Source organism: Ranitomeya imitator, chromosome 2, assembly GCF_032444005.1.
Source record: "Ranitomeya imitator isolate aRanImi1 chromosome 2, aRanImi1.pri, whole genome shotgun sequence".
NCBI classification, from domain to species: Eukaryota; Metazoa; Chordata; class Amphibia; order Anura; family Dendrobatidae; genus Ranitomeya; species Ranitomeya imitator.
The window spans coordinates 804,539,026-804,554,990 of NC_091283.1; the positions used below are offsets into that span (position 1 = coordinate 804,539,026).

Sequence of the window (15,965 nt, forward strand, 5' to 3'; positions counted from 1 at the left end):
CCAGTGAATCGCTTATCCGAATTGAATGGCAAATGCTCTCGAGGGACTTTAGTCTCTGAAGCTCTGGCAAGCTCCAATCCATATTCAGAGCCTTGTTGTCATCAAATCATTGGTGAGGGAGCAGAAAACGAAAAACTTCCGTTTTCTAGATGCCTGTATGTTTCTAGATGCCTGCACGTTTCTAGAATACTTACGGCCCCTGCTAGCCGACGGCTCCCATGTAGGATAGGGACCATGTATATTGGTCCTGCGAGCACTCCAAACACAGAGGGTACACAGAGGGATTCAATCTCTTGGTCCGAGAACCATGGATTGGTCAGTGAAGAATTCCACTGAGGGGAACTAAAGGATAAAGCTGGGGTCGGCGGTGGAGGGCTCCTCGGACTGATCAAGCGCCTTTAAGACCAGGGAATACTGGTCATGCACCTTTAAGAACAGAGAATACTGGCCATGCGCCTTTAAGACCAGGAAATACTGGCCATGCGCCTTTAAGACCAGAGAATACTGGCCATGCGCCTTTAAGACCAGAGAATACTGGTCATGCGCCTTTAAGACTGGGAATCCTGGCCACATGCATTTAAGACCAGGGAATACTGGTCATGTGCTTTTAAGACCAGGAAATACTGGTCATGCGCCTTTAAGACCAGGTACTTCCTTACCCGGGTACTGATGTAGAGTCGATGTGCCCCTTTAATGCAAAAATACTGTCACCCCAGTGTGAGCTGGCCGGGTGGACCAAGATGGCCACCGGGAGCCGCAGAGTTGATAAAATCTCGCAGAGAGCGAGAAGCGCCAATTTGGGGGGCGGAGCCACAGACACGATGTTGAATAGGCCTAAGCCGGGGCCTAAATTTTTGTAGCCAGCGGAAGTCACCAGTAGGTCGTTCCAGGCAAGACTTCCAGGATGCGGCCTACATATCGGCCGAAGCCGGGGGCTAAATTTTTGCAGCCATCCAGAGCGTTACCTCAGAGAGGTGGGCCACAGGGAAGTGGCTGAGGCTGCCTGTCAGCATGTGAATATCCCTCTGAAGATGGATCCACTCACCATTGGTGCGCGTCCCAGCATGGAGCCGCCGCGGATGTGGGTTTCAGCGCTGTTCTGTGCAGCGTGGACGGTGCAGGGATAAGCCTCAATCCATCATCCGTTTGTTAGGGAGGTGGAGAGGAACCGTCCGCCTCCTTGTGCCATCCGCTTTCACAGTGGTGGGACAGTGGGGGCTGCTCGGACGCCATAGAGAGGGGCCTCTGTACAGCCACGGAGTTCAGTCTGGGTGGACAGGGCCAGTTGTCCGGCATTAGGCCTGGCTCCAGGAGAGGATACATGGAGGCGACACTCCATGTGGTCGCCTGCTGCTGGTGTGGGGAGATCGGGACCATGAAGGAACCGACGCCCCTGAAGTGAGCTCAGGCATGGCTTCCCACGTCGCAGGAGAGGGTACGGGGAGGTATACTCGCTGTGCTCGCCTGTTGATGGTTCGGGGGAGATCAGAACCTTGAAAGGAACCGTCGCCCCCTTCACTCCGTTAATTAAAAAATAAAAATTTACAGAAAATTAAACAATAAAATAAAAACGTTGGGGTCTGAAACAGACCCATGTGCCTCCTACAGACACTAAGCAAGAACTGGTTAGCTGAGAGCCAGCAGGAGGGTATATACTGCAGGGGAGGAGCCGAGAGCCAGCAGGAGGGTGTATACTGCAGGGGAGGAGCCGAGAGCCAGCAGGAGGGTGTATACTGCAGGGGAGGAGCCGAGAGCCAGCAGGAGGGTGTATACTGCAGGGGAGGAGCCGAGAGCCAGCAGGAGGGTGTATACTGCAGGGGAGGAGCCGAGAGCCAGCAGGAGGGTGTATACTGCAGGGGAGGAGCCGAGAGCCAGCAGGAGGGTGTATACTGCAGGGGAGGAGCCGAGAGCCAGCAGGAGGGTGTATACTGCAGGGGAGGAGCCGAGAGCCAGCAGGAGGGTGTATACTGCAGGGGAGGAGCCGAGAGCCAGCAGGAGGGTGTATACTGCAGGGGAGGAGCCGAGAGCCAGCAGGAGAGTGTATACTGCAGGGGAGGAGCCGAGAGCCAGCAGGAGGGTGTATACTGCAGGGGAGGAGCTGAGAGCCAGCAGGAGGGTGTATACTGCAGGGGAGGAGCCGAGAGCCAGCAGGAGGGTGTATACTGCAGGGGAGGAGCCGAGAGCCAGCAGGAGGGTGTATACTGCAGGGGAGGAGCCGAGAGCCAGCAGGAGGATGTATACTGCAGGGGAGGAGCTGAGAGCCAGCAGGAGGGTGTATACTGCAGGGGAGGAGCCGAGAGCCAGCAGGAGGGTGTATACTGCAGGGGAGGAGCTAACTTTTTTTGTATCACTTAGTGTCAGCCTCCTATTGGCAGCAGCATACACCCACGGTCTGTGTCCCCCAATGAGGCGAAGGAGAAAAAGACGGATACAAATGGCAGAAGTTGGGGACCATCGAATCCCCAGTCACAGCAAGTGACAGAAACCAGGGACTGTTGGGCCTCAGGAATGTGTGACGGAGGGTCCAGTGAAGGCCAAGTCCAGTAGCTGGATACCATGTTTTGGCATAGGTGGTTTTCCTTTTTGGATGCTGCCCTTCCCGCGGCTGTTCCTTTCTGGTGAAAGACCTAGCTATTTATTGCTTGCGTTGAGAAACACGTGATGGTGTCTCCGCGGTGTTGGATGTTTTGATCTCCCCGAGGTCATTCATCCTTATGTTTACAGTAGCTAGAAGTGAGATATTTGGCAGAAATGTTAATCACCTTGATCAGCGCCCGCTTGGTGAGCTTCTGATTCACCTCCGGCTTATTCATGATGTTCTTTGCCCGGTTGGCATATTCCAGAGTGCTTAGAGTTTCCTATCAGTGGGAAAAAAAAATGAAATTAAACATGCGATTATGTTTATAAGAAACAATAGTGTAATTGTGGATGAGCATAAAGATGACAATCCTACAACCCTGCTGACACAGACATTTTGGCTCAGGTCATCCAACTAGGACACTAATAGGATTTGAGAGACTGCAGATGGCCGACACAGTATATTGGAGACTGTTAGAGGACTGCAGATGTTGGATAACAATATGCATGATGCTTTTATTTTTAGGGGACATATTCCATCACTAGAGATGTCTAGCACCTGCATTCCCCCATTGAGAGAGTGTACACTCTGTAGAGCTGAGCGTGCATATCTATACATCCGTTCTCACTACTATTATATGGAGTGGCTCTAGAGGACAAGCAATCAAATTAGAGAGCCAAGACCAAGCATAAGTTACCTCTAAATTAATGGAGGCTGGCGAGACTGTGGCAATAATGGAGGTCTTTGTCCTTCCTCCTAGAGAGTCCTGCAGGATTCGGGTGAGCTTAGACTCCCTGTATGGGATGTGTGGAGCTCTCTCTACCAGGGCGGTGATGACTCTACCCAATGTCAGAAGAGACTGGTTGATGTTCCCAGCTTCACGAGCCCTCTTGTCTACAGCTCCGGAGCGACCGATGTTCTCACTTCCAGCCAAATCCACCTACGGGGGAACGAGAAGTAAATGGTAACTGGTGCTAGGGACACAAAGTTCAGACACAAGAGCACAGCAGTGATGGGAATGAGACTGATGGTCTCTGCCAGAACAGAAAGTGGTGAAGTCTCGGCCACCTCTAAGGTCACCGATTGGTGAAAGGGTCAGGTGACCAATTGTACAGAACGTCATCACTTCTGGTCCAGGGTGGGACCACCAGAGCAGTAGCAGGGGTATGTAAACTTAAATATAAAAATCTATTGCCCACTGATCAGTTTTTAGGTAGAGAAAACCCCTTTAAAGCGGCGTTCCAGTGTTACATTACTATTATTATACCATAATGCTATGATATGTTGTATTATATTATATATTCTTCAAACCAACTCTAAGGCTTAGTTCCCATTGCGTTAATGGGAAAGCGCTAACGGACAGCGTTGCACGGCGAAATTAACGCCGTGCAACGCGTCCGTTAGCGCGCCCATTCACGGCAATGGGAACGCGCAGCACTAGCGCGTGCCATGTTCGGCACGCGCTAGCGACGCGCCGGTGTCTCCTGGTGCGCCGCGGACGCTGCTTGCAGCGTCCAAGGCGCGCCCGCGGTCCGTTCCCCGCTCTCGCAGATCGGGGATCTGCGAGAGCGCGGACGTTACCGCGACCCCGGGACGCGGCCCCATTAAAAACATTGCGTTAGCGCAACCCGCTAGCGCTAAACGGATTGCACTAACGCAATGTGACCCTAGCCTTAGGACAGTGGTTCTCCTGACGCAACAATTTTCTGCACAGTTGCTGGCTGGATATAGAGAGGGAAAAAAAACCCCCACAACTATGCTAAAGGGCCCCAATGCTGTGATTTCATTCTTCAATATGGAGGATCAGAGGGGTCCAGGCAGCCAATCTCCCAACCATCAGGCGATTAGACCATATCCTAATACACCCACCATTTTAAATGATAAAGAATCTCACTTTACACATTAATGACCAAACCAAAACCTTACCAAGTTAAGTTTTCCAATTTTCACCAGTTCTTCTCCATCCACTGTAGTTTCCTTCATGTGGATGGTGACAGAGAACACTGAATGAGAACGACTGTGGAGGGAAACAGTCGAAACAATTTAAGCTACTGCCAAAGCAAAAATCATCCCATAGGGGGGAAAGTTTTTAGAATACTATTTTAAGGTTTTACAGAACTATAGAAACATATGGAAGGTACAGACCTGGAGTAGGCGTTCATTAGGGTGGATGCTGTGGTCCTCTTTGCTGCTCCTCTTTCCAAGATATGATACACTTCATCCTTGTTGTGGACGGTGACTTCTTCCAGGCCCTTGATTATCACTCCCCTCTATGACACAGTGACATTACGGTGTTAGATTTCTGTCTTTTTTTGCATTTCAAGATTATTATAGGAGGAACAGATTTGGTTTATTACTTTGTTGCGGGGATCATCAAACATCTGCAGCCTCTCGCCAACATCAGGAGCCGGACTCAGAAGGTCAAAAAGTTCCTCGTTGTAGATTTCCAGCAAAGAGACTTTCACAGAGAACTCTGTGCCGTTCTCAGAAAGCTTCTCAAAAATCTGGTGAAGAGTCCGAGGAATAATACCAGCCAGAGGGTCCTGTGTGGAAGACAAGCTCGTCAGGAATATAGAAGGGAAGAAGTAAAACACTGTTGTCTCAGCAGTCCTAGGCTACGATTGGATCTTTTAGCCAAGGCATTTCCTAGAAGAAGGTAGCAGCGGTTTATAACTGCTTCTGTCTTCTCTTCCAGCTTACATAGTGCTTTATAATTTGTAGATTTCTGGGTGATTGTTGCCCCTGTAACTGGGGCTCCAAAGGTTTCCCCAGAGTGAAGAACTACACAATTTGGTCCTTTTAGTTCTGCTTCTTAAGTAGTTAAAAACTGATGTTGTAAAGGGAGTTACAAGCGCTACTTAATGGTTTACGACCCCCAATTAAAATAAAACATTCATACCCCCCTCCTGTAGCGGGACAGTTCCAGCAAAGTCATGGACACTGTTCCTGGAGTGTGGCGTGATCTGCACCAAACGCCGGCTGCAACCCCTGAGCGGCCGTTCATTGATGGAAACACCGGTGCTGACTTCACTAGAACAGAGCCACTGCCGGAGGCGGGTATATACGGTTTATATGTTAATTGGGGCCCAGAAATTAATATTTGGCAACCCCTTAAAAAAAAAAAAAAAAAAGGAATTAGAAATTAAGAAACACCAGATTACCTGTTCCCAAGTAAACTCTTCATCAGCAGATCTTTCACCTTCCATGGTGAAGGTTTTCCCTGTGCCAGTCTGACCATAGCTAAAAAGAACATAGGTGATGAGGTACTCACAAAAATACACTAACATGACAATACTGGATTTGAAAAAAAAAAAAAAAAAAGGATCAAAAGTGTCAAAATCAGTGTGATCTGAGCTTAGAAAGCCTGATTCACACCAGAGAGAAACATCTGAGGAACCAAATTCTCGGAGCAGCCACTCAGGCAGGTCTTGCCCTATAGGGTTTGTACAAAGATGCATCACGGGGAAGTGGGGGGGAATAACGTCCTAATCACAAGGGTTCTAACTGCTGGGACCCCCAATGATCTCAAGATTCAGGGGTTCTCTGCTGAGCTCCAATTAAGAAGGAATGAGATACATACACTCAACCACAGCTTCATGCCACCAGGGAGAGCAGAAAGCCCAGATCTTGAGGTCAGTGGGGGGGGGGGGGGGGGGGGACAGGTGTTGAGGGATCTCCATGATTAATACATTATTCCCTACCCTGTGGATGGAGGAAAACTTCTCATCTTGGTTCAGACTCTTAAAACTCGACGTGCCGCTGGAGTCCTGCCTAAATTGCCGCCTTCTACAGGAATGCTTGGAAGACATAACATATGAAAAGTTACTCACGCAAAAATGGTGCAGTTATAGCCCATAATGACCTCATCCAAGATGGGACAGACTACACTCCTGTACACTTCAATCTGTTTAGCTGAAGGACCAAATACCTGCAGATACATAGAAATGGTATTAGTACCTGGTGCTACAGTCACATCACAACTTTCCGGTGCACAAAGCTCTTACTTTATACATGCACTCCCTGCAGATGAGCGGATATACAATGGAGTGCAAGTAATGGGGTGGTAGGAGACATAGGACCCCTGTAAGAGTAATTAATGGAGGTCCCAGCAATCACACCTTATTTTCAGGATAGGTAATAAATGCTGATCGTTAGATAACTGCGTTTAATATCTTCCAAGGTCACAGTCACCTTGAGACTACCCCCAAAAAAGAAAAAGCCGCTACCCCCTCTATACATTTAAAGCGGAGTCACCTACCATATCAAACATGTAGTTTTTCTTCCCCAGTTTATCATTCATTCCTCCAGTCCGGACAGAAACCTCCTTACGTTGGGGGTCACATTCTAACACAGAATGAGAATTCGCCTTCCGCTCCAACTGATTGAAGGGTCTGGAAGGGAAAGAGACAGAAGTGACGCAACATACAAGGAGGAGGACGGTCCGTAACGTATCCCTGCCAATGGGACAATTGCTAAACTCCAATGTCATCCGATAACCTTGTTTGGCCAACAGCCATGTTGCCCCATCCCTCCCATACACGTTACATGCCTTTACCCCGTGTGTAAAGTACGCAACAGGGTATATAGTTCATATATGTTATATACAGATATGTCCTTAGAGAAGGGATCTGTCAACTGATTTCACAATCTAAACTGCACGATACTAAATATATATCTTAGCCCTGATTAGACCGATGTATTTGCTCTAATAATCCATAACAAAATTGCTTTAGGAGATAGTAAACTATGAATACCTAGCCTGACAGCTCCTTAGTGTCTCCCCTCCCTATTGGTGAATCTCTGCACACCTAGCCTGACAGCTCCTTAGTGTCCCCTCTCCCTATTGGTGAATCTCTGCACACCTAGCCTGACAGCTCCTTAGTGCCCCCCCCCCCCCCCCCCCCTCCATATTGGTGAATCTCTGCACACCTAGCCTGACAGCTCCTTAGTGTCCCCTCTCGCTATTGGTGAATCTCTGCACACCTAGCCTGACAGCTCCTTAGTGTCCCCTCTCCCTATTGGTGAATCTCTGCACACCTAGCCTGACAGCTCCTTAGTGCCCCCCCCCCCCCCCCCCCCTCCATATTGGTGAATTTCTGCACACCTAGCCTGACAGCTCCTTAGTGTCCCACTCCCTATTGGTGAATCCCTGCACACCTAGCCTGACAGCTCCTTAGTGTCTCCCCTCCCTATTGGTGAATCTCTGCACACCTAGCCTGACAGCTCCTTAGTGTCCCCTCTCCCTATTGGTGAATCTCTGCACACCTAGCCTGACAGCTCCTTAGTGTCCCCTCTCCCTATTGGTGAATCTCTGCACACCTAGCCTGACAGCTCCTTAGTGTCCCCTCTCGCTATTGGTGAATCTCTGCACACCTAGCCTGACAGCTCCTTAGTGTCCCCTCTCCCTATTGGTGAATCTCTGCACACCTAGCCTGACAGCTCCTTAGTGCCCCCGCCCCCCCCCCTCCATATTGGTGAATTTCTGCACACCTAGCCTGACAGCTCCTTAGTGTCCCACTCCCTATTGGTGAATCCCTGCACACCTAGCCTGACAGCTCCTTAGTGTCCCCTCTCCCTATTGGTGAATCTCTGCACACCTAGCCCGACAGCTCCTTAGTGTCCCCCCTCCCTGATGCCGAATCCCTGCACACATAGCTTGACAGCTCCTTAGTGTCCCACTCCCTATTGGTGAATCTCTGCACACCTACCCTGACAGCTCCTTAGTGTCCCCCCTCCCTATTGGTGAATCTCTGCACACCTACCCTGACAGCTCATTAGTGTCCCCCCTCCCTATTGGTGAATCTCTGCACACCTAGCCTGACAGCTCCTTAGTGTCCCCCTCCCTATTGGTGAATTTCTGCACACCTAGTCCGACAGCTCCTTAGTGTCCCCCCTCCCTATTGCTGAATCCCTGCACACCTAGTCTGACAGCTCCTTAGTGTCCCCCCTCCCTATTGCTGAATCCCTGCACACATAGCCTGACAGCTCCTTAGTGTCCCCCCTCCCTATTGGTGAATTTCTGCACACATAGCCTGACAGCTCCTTAGTGTCCCCCCTCCCTATTGCTGAATCCCTGCACACATGGCCTGACAGCTCCTTAGTGTCCCCCCTCCCTATTGCTGAATCCCTGCACACATGGCCTGACAGCTCCTTAGTGTCCCCCCTCCCTATTGCTGAATCCCTGCACACATAGCCTGACAGCTCCTTAGTGTCCCCCCTCCCTATTGCTGAATCCCTGCACACATAGCCTGACAGCTCCTTAGTGTCCCCCCTCCCTATTGGTGAATTTCTGCACACATAGCCTGACAGCTCCTTAGTGTCCCCCTCCCTATTGGTGAATTTCTGCACACATAGCCTGACAGCTCCTTAGTGTCCCACTCCCTATTGGTGAATTTCTGCACCCCTAGCCTGACAGCTCCTTAGTGTCCCCCTCCCTCCAGCCCATTTGCCAGTTCCTCAGTGTCCCTGCACTCTGCTGCTGAATATGAAATAAATATAATATATAGGCAATTCAGAAGATGGTGAAGGTGCACACATTTGTCGGCTCCCTGTACAACATGACACCACACACAGGGAACATACCTGCATCTCACGACGACTTGGATGTTTTTCCCCTTGTCTTCTTTCTTATTGGACATGTTGGAGGTTTGAGTTGACATATTCCCTAAGAGGTGACCTAGAGGAGAACAATGGAGGGTTGGTGACCTGTAGAGGGATCTAGAGTTTTACAAGTAAAGAGCTTGTAATTTCTGTTATACAAGAAACAATGAAAGCTACGGTAAATTTTGATATCTAGATAACAAGACTAATGACAGATGAATCTTTAAATTCACTTACGAGACTTTGATCAGGGTTGGTTCTCAGTGGTACTGTACTGCTCTCATACTGACTTATGGAGACAGCTGCAGTACCACTGACAGCCACTATACAATCTATGGCGCTGCGGCACCTTCAATCATCTGATCAGTGCAGTAAGTTGGATGGACCCCTAACATGTGTTATTGACAGTCTTGAGATAGGTTTAAGGAGACGTTTATAAAAGGTGAAAATGGGCAGCTCTCCAAAGACAAATACATAGGCCTCAGAACCATGTCACTGTCCCAACACGCCTTGTAAATCCGAAAAAAAACAAAAAAAAGGGGTGGGGTATATGTTCCAGCTCCACAAATGTATACAAATATGTCCTAAATGTTTTATTCCAAAAAAGTACTTAGGAATAGAAAAAAATCCTTTTAAAAAAAAATCCATACCAACGATGAGTTTCTGGCATTAAACGCACGTTCTTGTGCGCCGTGGCACTGTCCTGTGCGCTTACCCCAATGAATGAACATTTCTTACTGTCACAATCTGACAGCGTGTCAGCAAAGTCGGTGGTGCTGCCAAAGTAGAGACCCTCGGCCCCCCGTAGAGCAGCAGAGTCCGATCCTCCCCGAGCACGATGAGCCCCGCTGTGAGCGGCAGTTGAGCGGTCTCTGTGCCGCCTGCTAGATGCCTCACGCCAGAGCCGTTACTGCCGCTGCCGCCATGTAGGACGGTAGAGGGGAGTTAGAGTGACTGAATTAAACCCCTTAAGGACCCCTAGGAGTTATTGCTTATAAACAACCATCGCTGCTTGTATAAACTATTTAGCAATTTACTGCTTATTAAGCCTTGGAGACCGACCACCATTGACACCGGAACATGACCACTGATTGCATGCGCTTTTCTATGGAGCTTGTAAGCGCTGTTTCGAGGTAGGCCAGGATCGCTGGAACGCGCCGGTCGCACCTAATCCCGGACAGCTCAGTGCTTACAAGCAGCGGTGGTCGGTCTCCACGTCAACGTGCCACAAATAAAAGTCTGCATATCGCAAGAACAACTGCAAGTTATAAGAAGCAGTAAATTGCAGAAGTGCTTGTTTTTTACCAACACCCATTAATGAAGATGGAAATAACCCTTTAAAGGGAATCTGTCAACAGGTTTTTCCTATTTATACTAGGGCCGGTACCTGTAAGCCCTGATATAAGGCATCCTAGCATGCTTACATGCATCCCTGTTGTGTATAACAAAATATAAGACCTTTTATAATACTCCCCTACACCGCTGTCCAGTCCGGTCGTCTTGATCCTGCGCCTCCTTCTTGCTTCACGTGGATGACGCATCCTACATCATCCACAGCGCCTCCCCCCATCGGCGCTCTCGGCCCTGTCCTCGCACATGAGCATTAGAGTACTGTGCTCTGCCCTCGGCAGATTAGAGAGAGGTGCGCCTGGCAGGGGCACGATGGGGGACACCATGTAAATTACATAGGACGCGTCATCCACATGAAGCAAGAAGGAGGATGGGGCGATCACGAGGCGCAGGATCAAGACCAGAGACGCCCACTGGACAGAGCGCAGTCTATAAGATCGTACAGGTGCTGGTCCTACATTACATGGTAAAAAGCTGGCTTCCCTTTAACTAATGGTTTTTCAATTTACTCCGATCGAGGGCGACAACTGCACGGAGATGTAGGTTTTGGAATATGAGGAGGAAATCCACAAAATCCCCGGAGAACATGCAAGTAGATTAACCCCGTCCTGCTACATGACATCATATAGCGGGTGTGAGGAGGGGGCTCAGGAGCGCACACACTTCATACTAGGTGGGCGCCAGCTGTGTTACACTGCAGGCATTTTCCCATTGATAGCAGCGACTGCACCTCTCAAACTCTGGAAGGGTCATTTAAAAAGCTGTATTCCCATTTCCAAGATCCTAACCCACTATGCAGCAGGAATAATAATCAAATATTATTAATAGCAAATACCTACAATTAGAAATGTAGTATAGTTCTTCTGATTAGACATCACTTACCCCATGAACAAAGCGTTGCAGTAGCTTAGGTAACCATAGATGTGCAGGGAGAGGATGGACAGGGAGTATGCGTGGACTTTGCTAGGTGGTTGCCATGACTTGAGGCAATTAGTGATGAGCGAATATACTCCTTATTCGAGCACGCTCAGGGGTCCTCCGAGATTTAGTTTCTTGCCGCAGCTGAATGATTTACATCTGTTAGCCATCATAAGTACATGTGGGGGTTGCCTGTTTGCTAGGGAACCCCCACATGTACTTATGCTGGCTAACAGATGTAAATCATTCAGCTGCGGCAAGAAAAACTAAATCTCCGAGCACTAAAAAATACTCGGAGGACCCCCGAGCGTGCTCGAGAAATCTCAAGTAACGAGTATATTCGCTCATCACTAGTGGCAATCCATCACAATGCTCTGGGCGTCATTAACTTGACCAGGACACTGACTGAACGAGAAGGTCTGTGAGAGAATCTCCTAATGATAGTGTTATACTGGGAGCTTTTCTTTGAGGAAACCATGTTAGGCTGTGTGCACACGATGCAGATTTGGTGCAGAAAAATCTGCTGCAGTTCTGTACTAAATCTGCATCTCCTGGCAGAATCTGCAGGTGCGTTTTTGATGCGTTTTTTTAGCACAAATCTGCACAAAAAACGCATCAAAAACGCATCAAAAACGCACCTGCAGATTTCTATTATGGAGGGGTGCAGAAACGCTGCAGAACTGCACAAAAGAAGTGACAGGCACTTCTTTGAAATCTGCAGCGTTTCTGCGCAGATTTTTCTGCACCATGTGCACAGCTTTTTTTTTTTCACATTGATTTACATTGTACTGTGATCACAGTGCAGTTCTGCAGCGTTTCTGCTGCAGAAAAATCTGCTGCAGTTCTGCACTAAATCTGCATCGTGTGCACATACCCTTAGGGCCACACATTGCATCACTAACACCACTGCGGGGGCAGTGTACAGACGCTGTGCACTACTCACACAGCTTCTCACACCCCTCGCTTCGCCCCATAAAACAATAAAGCTTATACTCCCCTCCCGCGCTGTTGTTGTGACACCCAATCAGAGCTGGCGTCACTGTCCCCGCCTCCTGTCCAATTGACCAGGAACAGGAAGTCAGAGATCAGCTGCAGCCCGGACTTCCTCTTCATGTTTGATTTGTCTGAAGGCGGAGACAGTGATGCCAGCTCTGATTAGACGCCAAGGTCACATGTCAAAACAACCACTCTCGGGAGAGGGAGTGCCCACACCGCGGGAACAGCACCGGCACGCGAGTATAAGCTTTATAATTTTATGGGGGCCAAACATTTTTAAATCAAGGGGTTGTCCTAGTAATGGACAATGCCTTTAATTCCTCAATAGCAATTTGTACATCAGATATTGATCTGAGTTATAGTGCCTCCTCAATTGAAAAATCATTATCAGCAGAGTAGGCAAAAACATTTTTTTTTTAAAACATACCCTTTAATGTTACTCTGAAAAGGCCCTATGTCCTGATGCATAAAAACAACACTAAACATCCATAAAGTGCAGGTGCTTCAAAGTAACCGTGCTCTGGAGAAAAAATTAGAACAATTTCGCCAATATAGAACTTCCTTCGTCCTGTATAATTGCTCCAGAGATATCGTCAATTCAGACAAAAAGAACCAATAAACCAGGGGGGGGGGGGGGGGGCAGTATCCTAGAAAAGGTTACCCATAGGGATATGTAGCCCCCCCCACTTTTTATAGGATTACACTAGGGTACTGCCCTTGTTAGGGTAGGAGTAATACAGGGGCACGACAGGCAGTGGTAAAGTACTAAAAAAATACTCTGAAAACCCCTGTTTGTTGGTTCTTTTTGTCTGAATTGCAGATATCTCTGGAGCAATTATACAGGTCGAAGCAGGTTCTATATTGGCGAGATTGTTCTCATTTTGTATCTAGAGCGCGGATACTTGGAGCACCTGCACTTTATGAATGTTTAGTATTGTTTTTATGCATCAGGACATAGGGCCTTTTTAGAGTAACATTGAGGGTATGTGCACACGTCAGGATTTCTTGCAGAAATTTCCTGACAAAAATTGGACATTTCTGCCAGAAATCCGCATGCGTTTTTTTTTCTCCCAATGCATACAATAGCAGGAAAAACACAAAAAATCCACAAAATTAATGAACATACTGTTTTTTTTTTTTTTTACCGCGATGCGCTTTTTTCACAGAAAACCCATCATGTGCACAAAAATTGCAGAATGCATTCTAAATAATAGGATGCATATGTCTGCAGTTTTTAATGCGTTTTTATTGCAAAAAAACCTGAACGTGTGCACATACCCTTAGGCCACATTCACACGTTGCGTCCTGTCCCTGCGGGTTTTCCCGCAGCGGATTTGATAAATCTGCAGGGCAAACCCGCTGCGGTTATCCCTGCAGATTTATCGCGGTTTGTCCTGTGGGTTCCGCTGCGGGATTTTAACACTACTATTGATGCTGCATATGCAGCATCAATAGTAATGTTAAAAAAATAAAAATAAAAAAAAATTATATACTTACCCTCTGACGTCCCGATCTCCTCGGCACTGCAGGCGGCGGTCCGGTTCCAAAGATGTGGGCGACCAGGACCTTCGTGACGTCACGATCATGTGACCGCGATGTCACCGCAGGTCCTGGTCGCATAGCAAACCTGAGACCGGACGGCCGCGTGCAGCGCTGAGACTTCAGAGGGTGAGTATAACATTATTTTTTATTTTAATTCTTTTTTTTTTTTTTTAAACTCAAATATGGTTCCCGGGGCCTGGAGGAGAGTCTCCTCTCCTCCACCCCGGGTATAACCCGCACATTATCCGCTTACTTCCCGCATGGTGGGCACAGCCCCATGCGGGAAGTAAGCGGATCAATGCACTTCTATGGGTGCAGAATCGCTGCGATTCTGCACAAAGAAGTGACATGATCCTTCTTTTTTTCCGCAGCAATTCCGCGCGGTTTTTTCCGTGATTTTCCGCAATGTGGGCACAGCAGTTTTTGTTTTCCATAGGGTAACATTGTACTGTACCCTGCATGGAAAACTGCTGCGGACCCGCAGCGGCAAAATCGCTGCGGTTCCGCGGTAAAAACTGCATAGTGTGAACATGGCTTAAAGGTTATATATTTTAATTTGTTTTTGCCTATTTTGCTGATAACCATCCCTTTAACAGCTAAAAAACAACAACAGGGTCTGTCAGTACAGCTCTAGAGACTGGAGGAAATCCTTATGGGCTTCGGAGGATGGAGACAAAACAAGGAGAGAAAAAAAATAGAAATAAAAAAATGGTATATAACCGAGTTTGATATCACTCCGCCATCGTACGAATCTTGTTACAATTTTTAACATCGCCACAAACAAGACACACACAAAAAAATGCATGTGCAGAGACTGAAAGCTAATAAAGGCAAGGATGACAATAGACCAAAACGGTCTCGGTCCATAGACGGAAGGCTGCGACGCACAATAATATTCGGAAGGCGCAAGAAGCGCGGTCAGCCGGACACGAGCTACAAACAGCACCCAGGAGAAGCCGCAGCACCGTCCGCGGATACCACACCCCGCCGCCCCTACCTGTCCGCGGCTTCGGCTCTCGCTGATCCCGGCTGCTTGTGCCCGGTGGGGACGTTATACAGCCAGCGCCGCCTGCTCGTTTTACACTGAACACATTTGAAAATTGCGCTTCCGTCAGCAGCAGCCAATCAGAGCTCACCGACACCCGAGAACGCTGATTGGTCGCAGGAGCTGTTATCTATCCGCAGATTGGCCGCAGCGACCACAACCCTCCCGGTGATTGATCCGGAGGTGACATGTCGTTAGGGATTGGAGGGGGCTGTGATCACGTGCTCATGTTTAAAACTACAGTACACTGCACAGTCGTAGCTGGCGGTGACGTCACGCGTGCTGTGAGAAGCTCCGCCCATTATGGCAGAGAGGCGCACACGGCGGTTGCGCGTAGATTTGGGTGGGCTCCGCCTCCTGTGAGGACGTCCTCCTTCTCCTCCTCCTCCTCCCGCTTCAGTCTAGTGGCCTCAGTGGTACAGTCAGTGGCAGTGCAGGTCAGAGCGGCTGAGTGCGCTTTCTTCTGTCAGTGAGCGGTGTACTGAGGCGCAGGAGAAGTCACAGCTAGAAGGGGTTTCTTCAGTACCAGCTTTATACATGGAATCATTTCATGGCTTCTTGATATTGCAGACGTTATTGACTAAACATCAAAACATTGTACAGTGGTGTTTTTTTTTAACTCTTTTATATTTGTTACTAGATGGCAGCCCGATTCTAAAGAATCGGGAGTCTAGAATCCATATATACTTTATTTATTCAAATGTAAGAATAATACAATTAATAAATAATAGTAAGAAAGAACAAAAATAATAGGCAGTATATGGAGAAAACACCAAACAAAAGTTCAAAATTGGTGTGAAAATGTCACTGAACCACTTCACAACTAAATATATATAGTTTTGGTAAATGGTATTATCATTTTTTTGACGAAATTCGGCAGGAGCTTGAAGAGCAACGTCACTGGGCCCGCCTCCACGCAGTAGAAACTTGCTGTGA

The 15,965-nt window shown here is 48.2% G+C and overlaps 1 protein-coding gene across 1 annotated transcript in view; it reads right to left on the minus strand.

Moving 5' to 3' along the window:
* The window catches only part of KIF11 (kinesin family member 11), a 65,306-nt gene extending 50,195 nt beyond the window's left edge, over positions 1-15,111 (minus strand). The window contains exons 1-10 of the mRNA XM_069753787.1: positions 14,982-15,111; positions 9,161-9,254; positions 6,837-6,969; positions 6,409-6,506; positions 5,740-5,818; positions 4,936-5,121; positions 4,724-4,848; positions 4,505-4,595; positions 3,276-3,518; positions 2,763-2,858 (exon numbers count right to left, since the gene is read on the minus strand). Coding sequence (XP_069609888.1) covers positions 2,763-2,858; positions 3,276-3,518; positions 4,505-4,595; positions 4,724-4,848; positions 4,936-5,121; positions 5,740-5,818; positions 6,409-6,506; positions 6,837-6,969; positions 9,161-9,237 — 1,128 coding nt within the window. The 5' untranslated portion in view covers positions 9,238-9,254; positions 14,982-15,111. The remainder of the gene's footprint in view (positions 1-2,762; positions 2,859-3,275; positions 3,519-4,504; positions 4,596-4,723; positions 4,849-4,935; positions 5,122-5,739; positions 5,819-6,408; positions 6,507-6,836; positions 6,970-9,160; positions 9,255-14,981) is intronic.
* Positions 15,112-15,965: the final 854 nt, after the last annotated feature.